Here is a 16897-nt window from a genome sequence, read left to right as displayed (position 1 = left end):
GTGAAGTATTGAGAAATGAAAAAACTGAAGATTTCTGTAATTCATTTTAAAAATCTTAAGCTGTAAGCCATAAAATATTTAAGTCAGGAGCTATGTGTTTAAAGGTTAAACAGATCAGGAAACATGTTGCTTATTAGATGTAGGCAGTGGGTATATGGCAGGGGTCATTATACTATTCCTTATATTTTTCTGTACACTTGAAATTTTTCATAATGAAAACTAAAATGTTATTTTATCAAAATTGCACTTTGAAAATAACGTGATCATAAATTTTTTGGCAAATGTATTTGTTACATGTTTTGATTTTATGTGAAAGCAAAAAACGATTAGGACTTTACGCTTCATACAGTATCTCTGCTTAACATCTCAAGGTTGTAGGCTGGATATGAGACCCGTTTCTTGCTCTTCCCTTTTTTCAGTGGTAATATTTCCAGAAGGTGTGCCTACCTCTCTTAAGACTACTTTAAAATTTCTGTGACTATCTTGAACCCTCTGATACAAGCTTGCCTTTCACATTCTAGATGTTTTCATTTAGACTTCATCATACTGTTCCCAGATTATACACTACTTCCATTTTCTTCACTTAAGTTTTCTCTGTAGAATGCTTCTGTTATCTCTAATTTCTCCAGTTTTTATCTAGATTCCCAAGTATGCTTTATGATAATTTAACCATTATGCAGCAGATTTGTTTTCATTCTAGTATTGACAGTTTTGAGTTCTCTTCCATAGAAAGCCATCAGTTTAGAAATTTATAGAACCTCTTAACTTTTTTTCTTCCCAAGAGGGCATTAAATTTTTTATTGATTACATGTGATAATAGATGATACACAAGCTTCATTCCCATCTATAACTTTATCGGTACCATAATTCAATTTAAATATATTGCATAGGATATGCCAACAATCATTGATAACCAAAAAAGAACTCCATGACTTGGCAAGGGTGACCCTTTTAACGGTGAACTCCAGGTCACAACAAAATAACTGTCAGTTCAACTACACCAAGGTTCTGAAGACAATAGCTTCTCCACCAAAGCAGGTTGTAAATAAATTTCAAATGGAACCTGACATCACCCTGAAGGAATTCTAACTTCACACTGTTGGAGTAGTTTACCAAAATGGCTTCAGAGTAGACTAACTTTACACAGCACCTTAAAAAAAAAAAGACATTTATTCAGCATCATGAACAGACGATTGCATTTAGCAATCAACAGCATGGGTGGGAAAAAAAAAATCTACATTAAAAACCCTTTGTTGAAATGCTTTATACTTTCCACAGAACAGAAACTAAAATAACCTGTTACACAATTAGTCACAAGTACAATTCTCAAGTTTTTTGCCCATACACATGAGTATTGTCTAAAACATGTCTTCTTTGTAGCAGCTAGGCCCTGCCACCACTGTGCTTGGCTGAGTTCACAAATCTCTTGTAACCTGTAGCTTCCCTGTCACTTTTCTGGCTCTCCTCTCCTGCTAAGCCTTGTTTTCTGGCACTAATTAGAACCTTCTGCCACTGCCATAGCTACTGCTGCTGCTGGAGCCACCATAGCCACCTTGATTTTGTGGTTTGGCAAAGTATTGGCCTCCACCACCATACGGGCCAGAACTTCTGCCTCCAAAATTTCCTCCTTTCATGGGTCCTAAATGTAAAGATTGTTGTAATTGCCAAAATCACTGTAGCTTCCACCACCTCCAAAATTGCTTCCATCATTACCAAATCCATTATAACCATCCCCACTGCCACCGAATCTGCCACCACGATGGCTGCACCAAAGCCACCTTGACCACTGAGGTTTCCTCCACAACCTCCACCAAAGTTTCCAGAACCACTTCGACCTGTCTGGCTGGCTGAAGCACTAGCCATCTCTTGGTTAGAGAGGGCTCACTTCACAGTAGTGGCCATTCACAGTGTGGTATTTCTGAATGACCAATCTTATCTACGGAGTCATGGTCATCAAAGGTTACAAAAGCAAAGCCTCTCTTTTTGCCACTGCCTCAGTCAGTCACGATTTCAGTCATTTCAGTTTTCCCATACCGTTCAAAATAACCCCTCAGGTGATGTTCTTCAGTGTCCTCTTTAATGCCACCAACAAAAATCTTTTTCACAGTTTAGTGGGCACCAGGTCTTTGAGAATCTTCTCTTGAGACGGCCCTCTGATTCCACAACTCTTCGTCCACCTTGTGTGGCCTTGCATTCCTGGCCACATCCACCTCCCACCGTGGCGTATGTGACAAACCCAAAGCTTCTGGAGCACTTGGTGTTTGGATCCCTCATTACCACAATCTGTGAGCATTCCCCATTGCTCAGAATGGCTCCCCAGACTCTCATCGGTTGTTTCAAAGCTCAGTCCTCCAACGAAGAGCTTCCATAGCTGTTCGGGCTCTTTGGGAGACTCTGACTTCGACATGATGGCAGTGGAGACGGGGCGACTTCAATGATGCTTTCGGGGCGGCGTCCATGGGCAGAAAGGAGGAACATAACGAACATATCTCCCTCTTAATTTCTTAACTAGAAATTTTGTGACAGGTTTTGTGACACAGATATACAGTGTCTGAGGTAGGAATTAAGCTAAACTTTTAAGCTTTCTCAATCCTGCAGAATAACTTTATTCTTTCTGAGTTACTTTCTTTGGCTGCATATTCAGTCTAATACATGCTTGAGTCTTTTGCCATGTATCTCTTAAACCTAAAGTTCATTATTATCGATACTGTTTAAATATTCTAATAGAATTTTGGTTTAACTGAAATGAATGTACAGTTAGTGTATACTTCCTATTTTAAGATTCCAAAACTCCATATATTGCCTTTTTAGTTGTTTTTATTTAAGTAAAAACATCTAACCAGTTAACTAAATATAATGCATTATAAATATAAAGATATACCCCTGCTTTAGTTTTAATATACCATATGCATTTATCTAGTTGGTTTCATTCTGTTAATTCAAGAGGTTTTAGTTACTTTTGTATAGAAGCGCTTGGCAAAATGTACTTTGAAAACTGAATTCAATACTACAATTTTAGAAAACAACTAGTAAGCTTTTCTGTATTACGTTGTTGATCTTAAGTACTCAGACTTTACTTACTGTAAATTTTCACTTAGCAAAGTAGTGAACCTATTATATATGCTTGTTGGGATGTAGCCAGTAATTACAATACATCATAATTTCTAAGCTACCTTTAAAGAAAAATATATGCATTATATACTGAATGATAAAGTCTGTCTTTTCTTAGTTAAGATGCAAATATTAGTGTCATATCTTTTTCTCTTGTTTTCTCAGAATTTAACTTGAAAGGTTAAGTTTTTGGTATTGTCTCTTCAGTTTAATTGAAGGGTTAGTTCATGCTCCCATAACTTGTAAACACAAGCATAATTTCTGCTTGGGCTTTCTTTTTTTTTTTTCCTGCTTGTTAAGAAATGTCTAAAGTAGCACAGAATATTCTTCTGAGCTTTAATATCATGTTCATTCCTAGTTATGTGTTCTGTATTTCTTTACATGGAGCTTTATATCCATAAAAGGTCTTGAGTGATAGTTCCGTTATGCCCCACCTTTTTTGTGACTTGTTTATACACAACAGAGTGTGGATTATAGTTTCAGTTGGGTGTTTATAGCCAGGCAATTTTATTTCAGAAAAGTAAGTGACTGAAAAGTGTAGTTACTTCTCTTTTGGTAACATCTTTTCATTCACTGACAGTTATTGTGAACAAGTGAAATAAAACTGTTAATCAGTCAAACAAATGTTGCTTAGTTTACTTGTTAGATATCTGTATATTTGAAAATTGTATGTTTTTGTATAAGTCCTGTCGTAGCCAAATAATTTGATCTCCTAATTTTAGAATTATAGGCTATATTCACTTTAATGCTATTGTGTTGAAATGTTAACCGTAGTAACCACCCACTTATAGATTAAAGATTGCTTTAAAGTGAATCTTTTGCTCCCCTCAATCTAAATTACACCCCTGGTTTATTTGGACTTTAACACACATTTTACAGTTTATTTTGAAACTGGGATCTTTTGACAAACAAATTCAGAAGAGCTGTGCTCTGTTTTTACTGCCATGAAAATAATTTATTGACTTTAGAGAGCTAGTATGAAAAAATCATTGTAAAAGGAAGCCCTTTGTATTACCATCCACTGGAATTAAGTAGTAGTTTCCAAAACTGTCCCTTACTTTTTTAAAGATTGGAACAGTGATACCATCTGCTTATTTGGTCAGTATGTATCTCTTAGAGTGGTGTACTGGGTGAGTATTAAAAGAAGCAGAAATAGGGAGTTTGGGGCTTTGCTTCAGGGCTTTCCCCCTCCTTTTTGCCATTTCAGAATAATGTCATCTCATTTTTTGTTTCCCTTCATAGATGCATTTAATATTTTCCTGACAGCAAAAAAGCAAAACATTGTGTTTGACAATGAAGCTTATGCCAGGCTTATAAACTTACTTTTGATGAAGGATAATTCTACGCAAGCAATGCAAGTGAAAGATTTGTAAGTATCAGTTCATTTATTAAACTTCACACTCAAAAAAGAAAAACCTATAATTAGGATTTTTCTAATGTATTATAGTAACAGTTGCTTAATTGTCTTCAACTACCCATAGGAATTATATAAATGGTTTTTTAATTTTAAGGGGGTTTTTAAACTACAAAAGATAGAACTTTTATTTGTCCTGCACACTGCAGTTTATTTTTACCGTATAGAACCTCACAACTCATGTATGCTATTCATATACAGAAAAGTAGTTTGGTTTTTCTGGGAGGAGGGTTCTGTTTTGTTTTATAGGTATCTGTTTTATTTCTTGTTCAGCAGCTCGATCTGTGTACCTTTTATGGTGGAAGCAGCCTAATATATGAAGGCATCAAGGGTTTTGAACTTAGGCAGGGCTTTGAATTGTACTTGAAAGCCCTTTGGAAAATTTATTCCTATTTCTGAACCTCAGTTTTTCTTCTCTGTAATGAAATGATAATAAATCTTACATTAATTCTTCTAGGCATTGAAAGACATAGGGTGAAGTAGGAAAAAATATATGGTACTCAGCACATTTTAAATACCTTTTCTCTGTCCCTTCTTGTTTTGTAACCTGTTTTGTGGTGGTGTAAGTGGTAATGGTTTTGTCTCTCTGGCTAGTTCCTTAGAGTAAAATACTTTTTAAATCAGAAAAGTAAAGCTTTCTTCCCTGATGTGTTAGTTAACTGACTCAGTTGTCTTATTCCCAAGGAATTAACTTCAGAAGTTAAGTAAATAATGAGAAAGGGCCTAGAAAGGAGTGGATCAAGGTTACCTGCTCTGGTATGTAGACCTGTCCTGTTAATGAGTCAATAGCTTTATTTTTCAATGGCAAAAGTCAGTGTGTTCCTAGTATATTGTAAGTTTTGAGATGATGTTTCCTGGCTAATTTTTGGCCTTCAAAATCTTTAAGTTGCAGCACTTTTGGAATATTAGAATCCTGAATAGAAGACGGATGTTTGCCATTCTTGGAGTTCACTGGAAAACCTGATGTTAATATTAGTGTTATGTTAAAGTTAGGCACCATAGGGCCATATTTACTGTTTATGTTTTGATATTCTATTTTGAAAAATATGTTGTGTGTGATTGTACTTGTCTATGGAAATACATCTATATCTCTGTATATATACACATGCCATGTGTATATATATATACATTCATAATATGTACATATAAGTGCACGTATATGGATATACCCATGCATCATATATATCTATGATCTTGAGTCATTTGTATATTTGATATTGAACAGCCACACTAAGACTTAAGGTTAGATTCTTAATGCATTATGTCTCATTTGTGTGTTTACTCAGTTGCTGTTAGTAATTAAATTATCTATCTCAGGAATACTCAGTATATCCTCAATTAGTGACTTGAAAAATTTGACATTGAACAGCATCCTGTCATCTACAACCATTGAAGTCATCCAGGAGGTGCAGATTTTTTCCAAAAGTTACTTTTCTCAAAAAAGTATTGACTAAACACTATGCTTAATTATCAAAGGTATTTTTGAGGCAACAGGGATTTGGGAGGAAGGGACAGCAGGAAAAAAAGGGGGACATTTTGTGTCGAGAATTGGATATTGAGAGTTTTGAGTTGAGATTATCTGAGGAGATGGAAACAAAGAAAGAAAACTTTTTCAAAAGTCTTATAATCGTGAGGTTGGCCACAAAGACCTCTGAAATACTTCCTCAAAGCACAGATTATATAATTCTTTCATTGTAACTTGGCTGCTGCTTGAACGGTGAACCTCACATTCTGGTAGCACAGGTTCCTCTCCACCCTCCCCAGAAGTTCTGACTCACCTGATCTAGGGTAGGGCCCAAGAATCTGCATTTTACTAGACATCCCAGCTGATTCAAGAATCTTGTGTCTTAAACATTTTGATCACATACCATTCTCAGTGAGCTGCACTACTGTATGATATGTAAATATATTATAAAACATAGTCCAAGAACAGAAATTTTTCAGAGGATAAGATTTAAAAGTAGACACAAGCCTTTTCTTGCATCGCCTAGAGCATTCTCACAGTGTGCATACTCTTACTGAAGTCCCCTGGTCTAGAATCGTTTTTCAGATTGTATTTGTAACCAGTTAGTAGATGATGAATTTTATTCAATGGGGCAGAATCAACATCTTTTTTAATGAACAGAAGACACCAAAGCACTCCATGTAGTAAAGATATTTTGTGAACATTTGCTCTCTGTTATATGTGTGTATGTATATTAGTGTGCTGGTTTGTGGTGTAACACATCATTTTTTACCATGTCTGACTGAGAATCTCCATCAAACAAGTGTGAAAGCTGTTGACCTAGAAGGTGGTCATAAGCACATCCCATCTATTTCCACTTACGTCCACAGCCTGTAAAATGTAGGCTTATCTTCTTTCCTCCCGTCCCTCTCTGCATCTTCACGAAGCCTTGCTGTACTACTGAGGTCACTTTCATCTTTGCTGTGTTACCGTTTGGGGAGTGTTTTGTAGATGGCTTCCCCATGTAGTTGTGTGAGCCAAAGAGAATCCTAGGTGCAAAGCTTTCGAATGCCCAGAGGCACTTAATCTAGGAATCTGCGCACATCCTTTTCCTTGAACCAATAAAATGTTGTATCTAACTATGAATAATTGTAAGGATTGTGTCTTGGGTTAGATCTGCATTGGGTAGTTTTGAAAATACCTCTGGACTGGGAATTGAGAAGTGGAAGTTAGAGTTCCAGTTCTCTGTTACTAAAGGAATGTCCTGTAACTTCCCTCCATTGGTTTCCTGGTTTATTACCAACATTCCACTAGGTCATCTTTTCTACTTCCAGCTCTGCATCAGTGATCAGAATGAAACAGAATTGTTGCTTTTTTTTTTTAGAGCCATCATTACTTTAATATGATCTGGCCAAATGAGCTACTGTAGCAAGTGGCTGTACCCCTAGTATTTTTCTGGCACTATTACTCTCACATTACTCCATAAATAGCAGTCTCTTATAGTTCCCTACATGATGCCACTTGTTCATTCTTAAGAACGGTTGTTTCCCTGTTGAACTAATGCAGTCATTGTTTTTGCTATACCTTTGCTGTCTCTAATGTGTTACAGATTCACTTGACTACTTACTAATGAGATTTCTTCAGTTTTATTAAGAAGGTTATTTAACCTTCCCAACAAGTAATGAAACCTCAAGTAACAAATGCCTTTAAAATTTTTGAAAGAATGATGTTCTTTCATTTTTAGTTAGAAATACATTTCTTCGTGTTCCAAAAAAAAATTTAGGTATAGTGAATTTTTTCAGAGGAGGGGAACTACTTATTCATAAATCAGTAAGGGTTATATAAACTGTTATTTTAAATCTTTGTTAACACTGAACTGTAGAGTTATGAAATTTGAGAATCATGTGGTGATAGCTCTGCTTTATCTTTGGAGAATAGCACTTTATTTTCTTTTGTTCCTACTAGCTTATTTATTCTGTCTAAAAATAATGTTAAATCAATCACTGATGCTTTTTACTGGATTGGCCAGTTTTTGTTATCCAAAGTAAGATAAATTCTGATCACTGCCTAATGCCCCACACGCATGTTATGTAAGTACAATCCATAGACCAGTCTTTGCTTTGAAATCTCTAAGATGAAACTTTCCCTGTAATATTATCTTCTTTGGTTAAGACAGATTAACTTTTGCAGATGATTGTGAGTTAAAAGATTGATACCCTTTTCTCTCTGTGATTTTTTTTCCTTTATTTTGGCAGCTCTAAAAATTAAAATATCTATAGTTCTGTGCTGTCCAATCCAGTAGCCACTAGCTATAACTGCCCACTTAAATTTAAATTACTGAAATTAAATATAATTAAAGTTTCCATTTCTCCACCACAGTAGCCAGGTAGCCACATGTTACTTGTGGCTACCCTATTGGGTGACATGAATAAGAAATATTCTCATCATCACAGTAAGTTTGATCTGACATCTCTACTAGATTTTTTTTCCGAAAGGAAAGATCATAATTAAGAATCAGAAGTAAACTTCTCTTATTTTGTTCTATTAGTGAATCCGTCGCAAAGTTATCAGTATGCTTTGTAGTTTTCTCCCTTTGTCAGTTTGAAACATTTTGGTTGTGATTGGTCAGTTTCTATATGTAAAACGTGTATGTATTCAGCATATAATAGACCTGGGGAGAGTTTTCTTCCTGTTTATCCCCAATTTCAAATTTGTATTGAATACATACCTTCTTGAGATAGGAAGAAATTATTAAAAGAAAAATATTCTGTGTTTTGAGATTTTCAAAAGGTTTGACATCAAGTGTGGTGTCAGAAGTTTTGTTACCTTGTGGTTTTAATGAATTTTAGTTAATATTTTCACGTAAGTATCGTATAATACATGTAATAATGTTGGCATAAGAAGTGAGGTTAATTTTAATAGTGTCTCCTTGTTTATTTAATCATGCTAGAGATTGAGAACGTAAATCCTTTATTTTCTGCAGTTTATAGTCTCATGCACGAGTTGTTGACTTAAGAGCTTTGACAGATGGGACAAAGGAAACAAGTTGAACTGAGCAGTGGGTGCTTTGGTGGGATTAAGAGGATCGTCGGGGGAATAAGAAAATCCTGCACCCGGGAACTGCAGGGGGGATCCCCAGAGGCTGGAAGTGACTGAGAGGATGGGCACATCACGGTGTTCTGGAGGATTTTCTTGGGATTGATGAGAATAATTTAGCAGTGACCCTGCTTTTCTCGCAATCTGCTCAGCTTAGATGTTCGTGTCGGCAGGCCAAAGTTGTTAGCAGCCAGACCATCACTGAGCTTGAGAAGGCAAATGGCAGCAATTGCTTTTGCTCCTTCTGACCTTTGGAGATTTCCTAATCAGGAGATGAACCCCAGGGGCATTAAGGAAGCTGAAATTTCAATACAGGTGATACACACACTGTGTAGCAAACAGATCATCTCTGGCTAGGGTTTTTTTTTTCCTTCTTTTTATTAAATCATGTAGGTTTTAGTCATAAGTAAAGCAAGTTTTTGCCCTTGAGTTTTAAAAAGTTGGGGGATTTCAAACTTAAGGCTGGGACAAGATTATGTGAAATCTTACATTTTACTGTAACCGTGGTTTTAGTTCTGCAGTAGGTTCACCTTTAAAAACTATGTATCTAGATGACAGAAATTTGAAAATTAATCAACTGAATGAGATGGTGCTAATAATACGCTTTAGTTTATATTTAAAATATAAAGTGCTGAAAATAAATGTTCATTTTTGTTGCCGAAAGACTAGTTTTACATTTTATAAATTACGGTGAGTGTCGGAAAAAAAGGAAAAAGTATCCCGCTTAGGATACAGTAGAACAATGCAGGGCATGCAGTTATTTTAGTCATCTAATATGTCAGCATTCAAGAATCTGAACCGATTGTTTAAAAAAAATCTTGTACTTTGTTTCTTTTGTTGCTCATTTCCAACTTTGTCATCTGTCAGAATGCAAAAAAAAATTATCCTTCTATAACCATTGACAGGATAACACAAAAGCTGTCTCCAGGTCGATATTTTGCAGCAATATTTTTAACATACGAACAGTAGTTTTTATAATTTCACCTTGGTGCTCAACCATTTATTATCGTATCAGAAGCATGTCAGTAATTCCTTTCTAAATGTCTGCTTCTTTTAGCGCTGAGACCCACATCAAGGGCTTCACACTGAACGATGCTGCCAACAGCCTCCTCATCATAACGCAAGTTAGGCGGGATTATTTGAAAGGTATGTCACAATGCTTGACCTTTACGTCACATTAATGCCTCTGCAGATTTTTCTTGTAACGCCCTTCGAATACTTGGATAAAGGAGTCCATTTAGCAAATTACCTGCTTATCAAGAGCCTTTTGTGGTAGCTGAGAGACGTAAATTACTGTACATGCATTTATAATACAGCTTGAATGTGAATGTACTTGTCATTTGACCACTTAGTCCAGTTTCCATTCCATTTAACACAAGATGGGTTTTCTTAAGATGAATCACAGCTCTTCAGACATGCAAAATTTGTGTTCCAGAACAAGAGAAAGTACAGGCTTTCAAGTGCGTTAAAATTCACAGCACAAGTCATTTTTTGCTTTGGAAATTAACATACTTTAGAGCATCTGAAACAATTCCCAGCAGTTGTTTCTTGCATATTGTGTTGGTTGTGTGTGAGATAGCAAATGAGTTAAATTGAGTGTTAAATGTGTGGGATTGTGCACCAAATGATTATAATATTGATTTTTAAAACTTAATCTAATACTTTTTTAATAGTTCATAATACTAACAGCAGTAAGATACCATGTTTATTTGGAGTTTGGAGTTTTTAAATGAATATTAAGAGGATAACACCAGAGAAATTGGAGATGACTTTGGGGAGGATTGGGACATGGGGCCATTTGCTTGGCAGAGGCTATTTATGGGTTTGCAAAGGGATGGATATGGATGGGATGGGCTTATGAATGAGCTCCCAAGGGGGAAAAATGATGATTCTCTTAATTTAGATAAGCATCTGTTCATATTTAATTTTATGTTTGAATTTTAGCCAAAAACCACAGTTTTTGCCGATGTAGCAAAACCTACTTAGGAACTCTTTAAGGAAGGTTGAAACAGCTTTTTAACTGTTGAATATATATATTACCTAGTTTTCTCTTCAGTCTGTGAGAATGGTGTTATTCTTCACTTGCATGCTTATAATAGAATTTCACATCTCTGAAAGTTGCTGTCTAATTGTGCAGCTTTAATGTTACCTGTAATGCCTAGATGTATTAGACTATATGGATGTCTTCCTAATTAGTGAGGACTGAGTATGTAAGCGATGATTTCTGCCTTTGCAGAATTGCTGCTTCAGTATTCTATAGGCAGGACCAGCACATTAAACAGCCCAGCCTTTAGTCATAATGGAGTGTTTAAGGTTTGCTATTAAAACTTTAAAAGCTTTCATTTTCAGTAGCAAAGGCTTTTGGGCAAGTTGCTTTTAAACGCAGAAATGATAAACAAGTTTTTTCTACTTTTTGTATTTTTATTTTATTTTTTGGCCATTACACACAGCATTTGGACTCTTAAGTTCCCAACCAGGGATCGAACCCCATGCCTGCTGCAGTGGGAGTGTGGAGTCTTAACTACTGGACCACCAGGGAAGTCCCTGATAAACAATTTTAAAACATCAAAAAATTAAATTTTCTCCCCATATCAATAAGCTCATTTTTGTAAAAAGCTTATATTTCTGTAGACATAGAGATCAGGATAAAATACTTTTTTTAATTTCAAGAGGTTGCTTTTTGAGCAGAATCTGATCAATGTTTAATTGACTGCTACCCTACTTGTATGTTAGGTTATCCTGTGAAAACAACAAGAAACTGATATAATTTCACATCTGTTTTCATCTGTTCAGTTGGAGACTGACTGAGAGCAGAAGTCATGAGCCCGCTTTCCGTGCCTCCCACCGACTGATAACCTCCAATGGTCACTGTCAAGGGCAGGATGGTGTTGGCACTATCCATATTACCTTAGTTGTGCTCCATGGCTGACTATAGCTCCCAGTTAAAAAAAAAAAATTTCAGGTTTCTTTTTTTCAATTCCATCTAAAGCAGGAAGAAGAATAAAGCCAATTCAGTCTTAATCTAATTTAACTAGCTTATGCTGTTGTGGAATATTAATAGCTGATACATCAGAACTTGGCAATATAATGAGTATTACTCGGGGCAGAGGGTGTGCATGGGAACCACTTTTGATGTCTCAGAAGTCATGAATTGTACAGAAGGCAAATTCTGTATGGGAATATGATTTCAGTTCCAAGGTCTCCTGCTTCCTTTGGGTAGACATATGGTGATCTGTTCTCGAGCCTTCACTCTTTGACACACATGCGCATCTGTAGATGCAAGCTCCAGTGTGGTTAAGTTCTTGGGTTGGTGTCTAACAGTATGACCTTAAAAAAACGAAGGAAATTATTTATCCGTACCTTAGTTTCCCACATATAAATTCGGTACCTCAGAAGGTTAGTTGTGAGTGTGACTGCTTGATCTGTGTCTGGAGTGTAGAAAATGCTCAACACACGTAATAAAAACTTGATAAATGCTAGTTACTATCATCAACATGATTATCGTAACTGTTATTTGATCTACTTGTAGGAAGAGCCCTCTTAGCTGACAGTATTGCTGGCTAATATGAATATTCCAAAGTTGATTATCTGTGTATGACCACCAGTTAAGAAGATTTTATCAAGCCTATTTTCTATAGATAAAATTTTTTATTTCCTGTGTGTTGATATGTATCTGTAAAATTTTACTGAATATACCTTTTAACCTTTTTTTCCCTTTCCCCATTTAAGAATCACTGATTTAAAGTATAGATTTGGAGTAACAATAAATTTTTTATTCAGTAATATAAATTTGTGATGTCTTTGATCGTGTCACTTTTAATAGTGTGTTTAATTATTACCGTTTCCCTATTCTTCTGTTAATGATGGACTGTTCTTATTTGGAAAGCTGCTTTGAGAGTCTTAGTTTTGTGTAGGTTGCATTGCCTTAATTGCTAGAGAGCCATGAAGTTTTCTTCGGTAGCAGTGATTGTTATGTTAAGTATTACATGTTCCCTCCAGTCCACCACGTATTTAGTTTAATTATTTTGCTACTCTGGCACTTAAGTGAGTAACTCAGAAGGATATTCCATATTTATCCATAATCAAATACTTGTAAGTTTGATATTAAAAAAACAAACTCCCGTGGAGAGTCTCCCTGGGAACCTGATAAGGTTTCTTTTCTCTGAAAAATCAGTGCAAGAAAATATCCGCATGGTATTTAATCATGTAAAATAAATTTGTCTCTGTGTGAGCTGAATGTTCCAGGTTGGCTGTTCATCTTGTATGATCAAACCTTTTTGGATTAGAAAGAGATACTGTTTTCAAGAAAGAATCTTTGGGATATTAGAAGATTTTTGATAATCATGAATCTTTGGAGTGTAATAAAATCTGGGGAAGTGTGAATGCGGGTAAAAGTTACATAGTTTTGGAAAGTCTGTAATTTTTTAAATTCTTCCTTATTTATATTTCTCTAAACTTGTCAACTTCCTTGAAATTTGTCACTAAATGTTATCCCTGAATGGAAGCTGCTTTCTACCAGTAACATTTGCATTTTCTGTGTGACTTAAAGAAGACATTTCTCTGGTCTATGATATAGTCAAATAATTTTTTTTTCAAATTTCACATAGAGTATTAATATTTAATATAGAATAAAAGTATTCATAGCTTTTTGTGTATAGTCATTGGGTGCTCATATTTAAAAGCTAGTTCTCAAACTGTATTGTCAGTACATTTCATATAAGAAAAACTGTCGCCTGCTTTTCTATTATAGATGCTCTGACAACACTAAAAACAGCCTTAGATCTGGACCAGATACCATCTCGATTAGCAGTGACCCGCCTTATTCAGGCATGTGCCCTGAAGGGTGATACAGAAAGCGTACAGGACATTCAGAAGTTGGTAAATGGACTCGAGGATTCAATTGGACTTTCTCGTATGGTTTTCATCAATAACATTGCTTTAGCACAAATAAAGAAGTGAGTATCTTCAAACTTTCTTTTCTTTCACTGTACACACTGGAAGGAACATTATCTCAAATACCACCTTTTAAAAACTAGGCAGGCTATTAGAAACCGTGTCAACTGTAGAGAAAATAGTGTGTCAGTTGCTGCTTATTTTATAATTGTCAGGGAATAATTTTGTGTTACAAAATATGTTTTAGCTGTAAATTAAATCGTAAACAACATTGATCAAAATTTTCAAATTCATAAAATTTGCCCCACAGTTGGTAACTTTCCTCACTCATACATGCCAGGCCCTTGTTGAAACACTTCTTTACGAAAGTGAAAAATAAGTTCATTCGAATGTCAGCAACACTTGACAGTGACACTCTGCCAGAACATCATGAAATGGGGGGCCCAGCAAGCTCGTTAAAAACACGCCTTTCTCTTTTGTCCACTCTCCTGTTCATCCACCCCTGTCAACACACACCCACACAGAGGGAGGTATTTACAGGTGATTCTCTTACCACCATTTCTAGATTGCTTATTGAGAATCACTATTCTAGAAATAAATAAGAACTTGATTTTTATTAGCCTCACTGGTGAAGTTAAAGATTCATGTGGGTAACTATGAAATTGACATTCTGCATGCTTTTAGGGAAAAAAATATTCGTTAGCAATTACTCTTACATACAGGTAATGGCTTGTGATACTGAAATGTCTTATTGGCTTTCATGGGGTTTTTGTTTTTTCCTCTTTCTTTGGACAGAAGTTGTTTGGTTTTTCCCCCTTTTAAAACTGTTTCCCCATATAGAACTTTTAACTTTACCTTTAGTAAGAAAATGTGATTATTATTTTAAGTTAGAAAATTCCAGAAAATTATTTAAGAAAGATCTGGATGAATTTTAAATGTTACATTAAATGTTAAATGTTAAATAATCAGAGTTTTATATGATGTGGAGATGTTTTTATTAACTATCAAATATAATTGACTATTAAATAATTCTCTAACTAAAACCCTTAAGAAAAATTTATTGTAATGGGGTTCATTTTAAGAGAATTCTTGTTTCAGGTGATAATTCCAACATAAAATTGATTATTTGGATTTGGAGTACCATACCATAAACTGTAAAGTATCAGTTAAAGAGCACCTTAACCAAAAAGTTAGTCATAAAGATACTTTTCATCATAAGTTGTTTAATAAGGCCATGTAATTAATTTTTTAAGAATGAAGTATGAAGATACTTTGTTCAGAGGACTTGGATATAAATTGAATATTTTTCGAATGTTGTATATCACCTGAAAAGAACAAATTGTTGTGACTGTGGGTTGAGAGACCTGAAAATGTACCTTTTGCAGAATCATCAGCAATGTTAAGAATCCTGAGATTAACATTATCTTTATTACTTCATGCAGTAGTAACCAGTTATAGATTATAACGCCAAAGTATAAAGTATAAAAGATTTCATTTCATATCCAAACAGCTGCAAAAACAAAACTTTGAAATACAGTAATTTTTTAAGTTACTGTCTTTAATTCTTCTGTATATAGTTGGTTGTTCTTTTCTCTAGAGCAGTGTTTTAAAATAAGCAGCTGCTTCAGTTGTTTGTCGCAGCATAAAGCACCCCGTGATTGCCTTTGCCATGTAAATGTAATTTGGTTCAACTTGTATAATGTTTTTTATCTGGTTAATTATAAATATATTGTCTTTTTTTCCCCTAAAGTGCTTGCATGTGTAAATACTAAATTACCTGTACTGAAACTGCCTGTGATGTTAATATAAAAGCAAATATTTCTTTATAATTTATTTTACTTTCTTTTACAGTAATAACATAGATGTTGCAATAGAAAGCATTGAAAATATGCTTACTTCAGAGAACCAAACCGTGGACCCTCAGTACTTTGGCTTGGCATACTTATTCCGAAAAGTCATAGAGGGACAGTTGGAACCAGCACTTGAAAAGAGTAAGTTAGCTCTTCTGGTAGGAGAGCAAAGAAGCACTTTCTCTAGCCTGTCTGGACTGACTGTCTTTGGTGAGTGAGTTATACCATTGTTTAAATGAAAGATTTTTCTTGTCCTTTTTTTTTTCCAGTAAGCATCATGGTGGAGAGATTGGCCAATCAGTTTGCAGTTTACAAACCTGTAACTGATCTTTTCCTTCAGCTTGTGGATTCAGGCAAGGTGGATGATGCCAGAGCTCTCCTGCAGGTAATGACCCGGAGCAGTGAGGCTTTGTGACTTGTGTGAAGTCAGCTGAGAAATTACTAGGGTTGGGTATGTGGTGGAAGACCGAAAGTGAAGTGCAGCACTGCTAGCACGTTTAAATTCAGTGTGAATCAAGGTTACCTGACAAGGACTGGATTGTATGTTACAGCTTGCTGGTTTTAAAGATGCCACATTGGACTAGAAATGTCTTTAGAGTTAAATGGGGGTGGAAAGAGACATGTTTTGCCAAAATGATTTAAAGACAAATGTTTCAGTGCAGATAGGTATTGCAAAACAGTTCCTTTGGTTTCCTAGTTTAATTTCTCTAGCGCTCTAAATACTGTGCGTCACCATGGCAACACAGTTTGCAAACAAAAAGTAGGAAATGTTTGCTTTTCAAGTACTGCTTCTCTTGAATACTCAAACACTCTTGGTGCCTTATTCAAGATTTATTAAGAGTCAAATTTGCTTTCTATTCACTTGTGTGTCACAGACACATTAAATGACAAATGCAGGTCTCTGTGGCCCGCACTCTCAGTTAAATTAGCAATTTTCAGGGAAGGAGACAACTGCATTCATGCCATTTTAACAGCACTAAATATAAAGCCGCGCCAAGTGCCGACAGAACGGTGGGTGATCGGAGCTGCCACTGGTAATGTACACAAACAGGCACCGCCAGGGAGCCCCTTCCCAGCAGGTGGCAGTCA

At 35.6% G+C, this 16897-nt stretch overlaps 1 protein-coding gene and 1 pseudogene across 1 annotated transcript in view; one reads left to right on the top strand and one right to left on the bottom strand.

Annotated features, from left to right (window-relative positions):
* Window positions 1-16897, top strand: part of LRPPRC (leucine rich pentatricopeptide repeat containing) — a 99428-nt gene that overhangs the window by 74584 nt on the left and 7947 nt on the right. The window contains exons 30-34 of the mRNA XM_005212713.5: window positions 4354-4480; window positions 10123-10211; window positions 13816-14020; window positions 15810-15949; window positions 16078-16193. Of these exons, the coding sequence (XP_005212770.1) occupies window positions 4354-4480; window positions 10123-10211; window positions 13816-14020; window positions 15810-15949; window positions 16078-16193 (677 nt within the window). The remainder of the gene's footprint in view (window positions 1-4353; window positions 4481-10122; window positions 10212-13815; window positions 14021-15809; window positions 15950-16077; window positions 16194-16897) is intronic.
* LOC112448768 (heterogeneous nuclear ribonucleoprotein A1-like) lies at window positions 921-2419 on the bottom strand (annotated as a pseudogene).

Source organism: Bos taurus, chromosome 11 (assembly GCF_002263795.3).
Source record: "Bos taurus isolate L1 Dominette 01449 registration number 42190680 breed Hereford chromosome 11, ARS-UCD2.0, whole genome shotgun sequence".
Classification (NCBI taxonomy): Eukaryota; Metazoa; Chordata; class Mammalia; order Artiodactyla; family Bovidae; genus Bos; species Bos taurus.
This window is presented reverse-complemented; position numbering and strand designations above follow the sequence as displayed.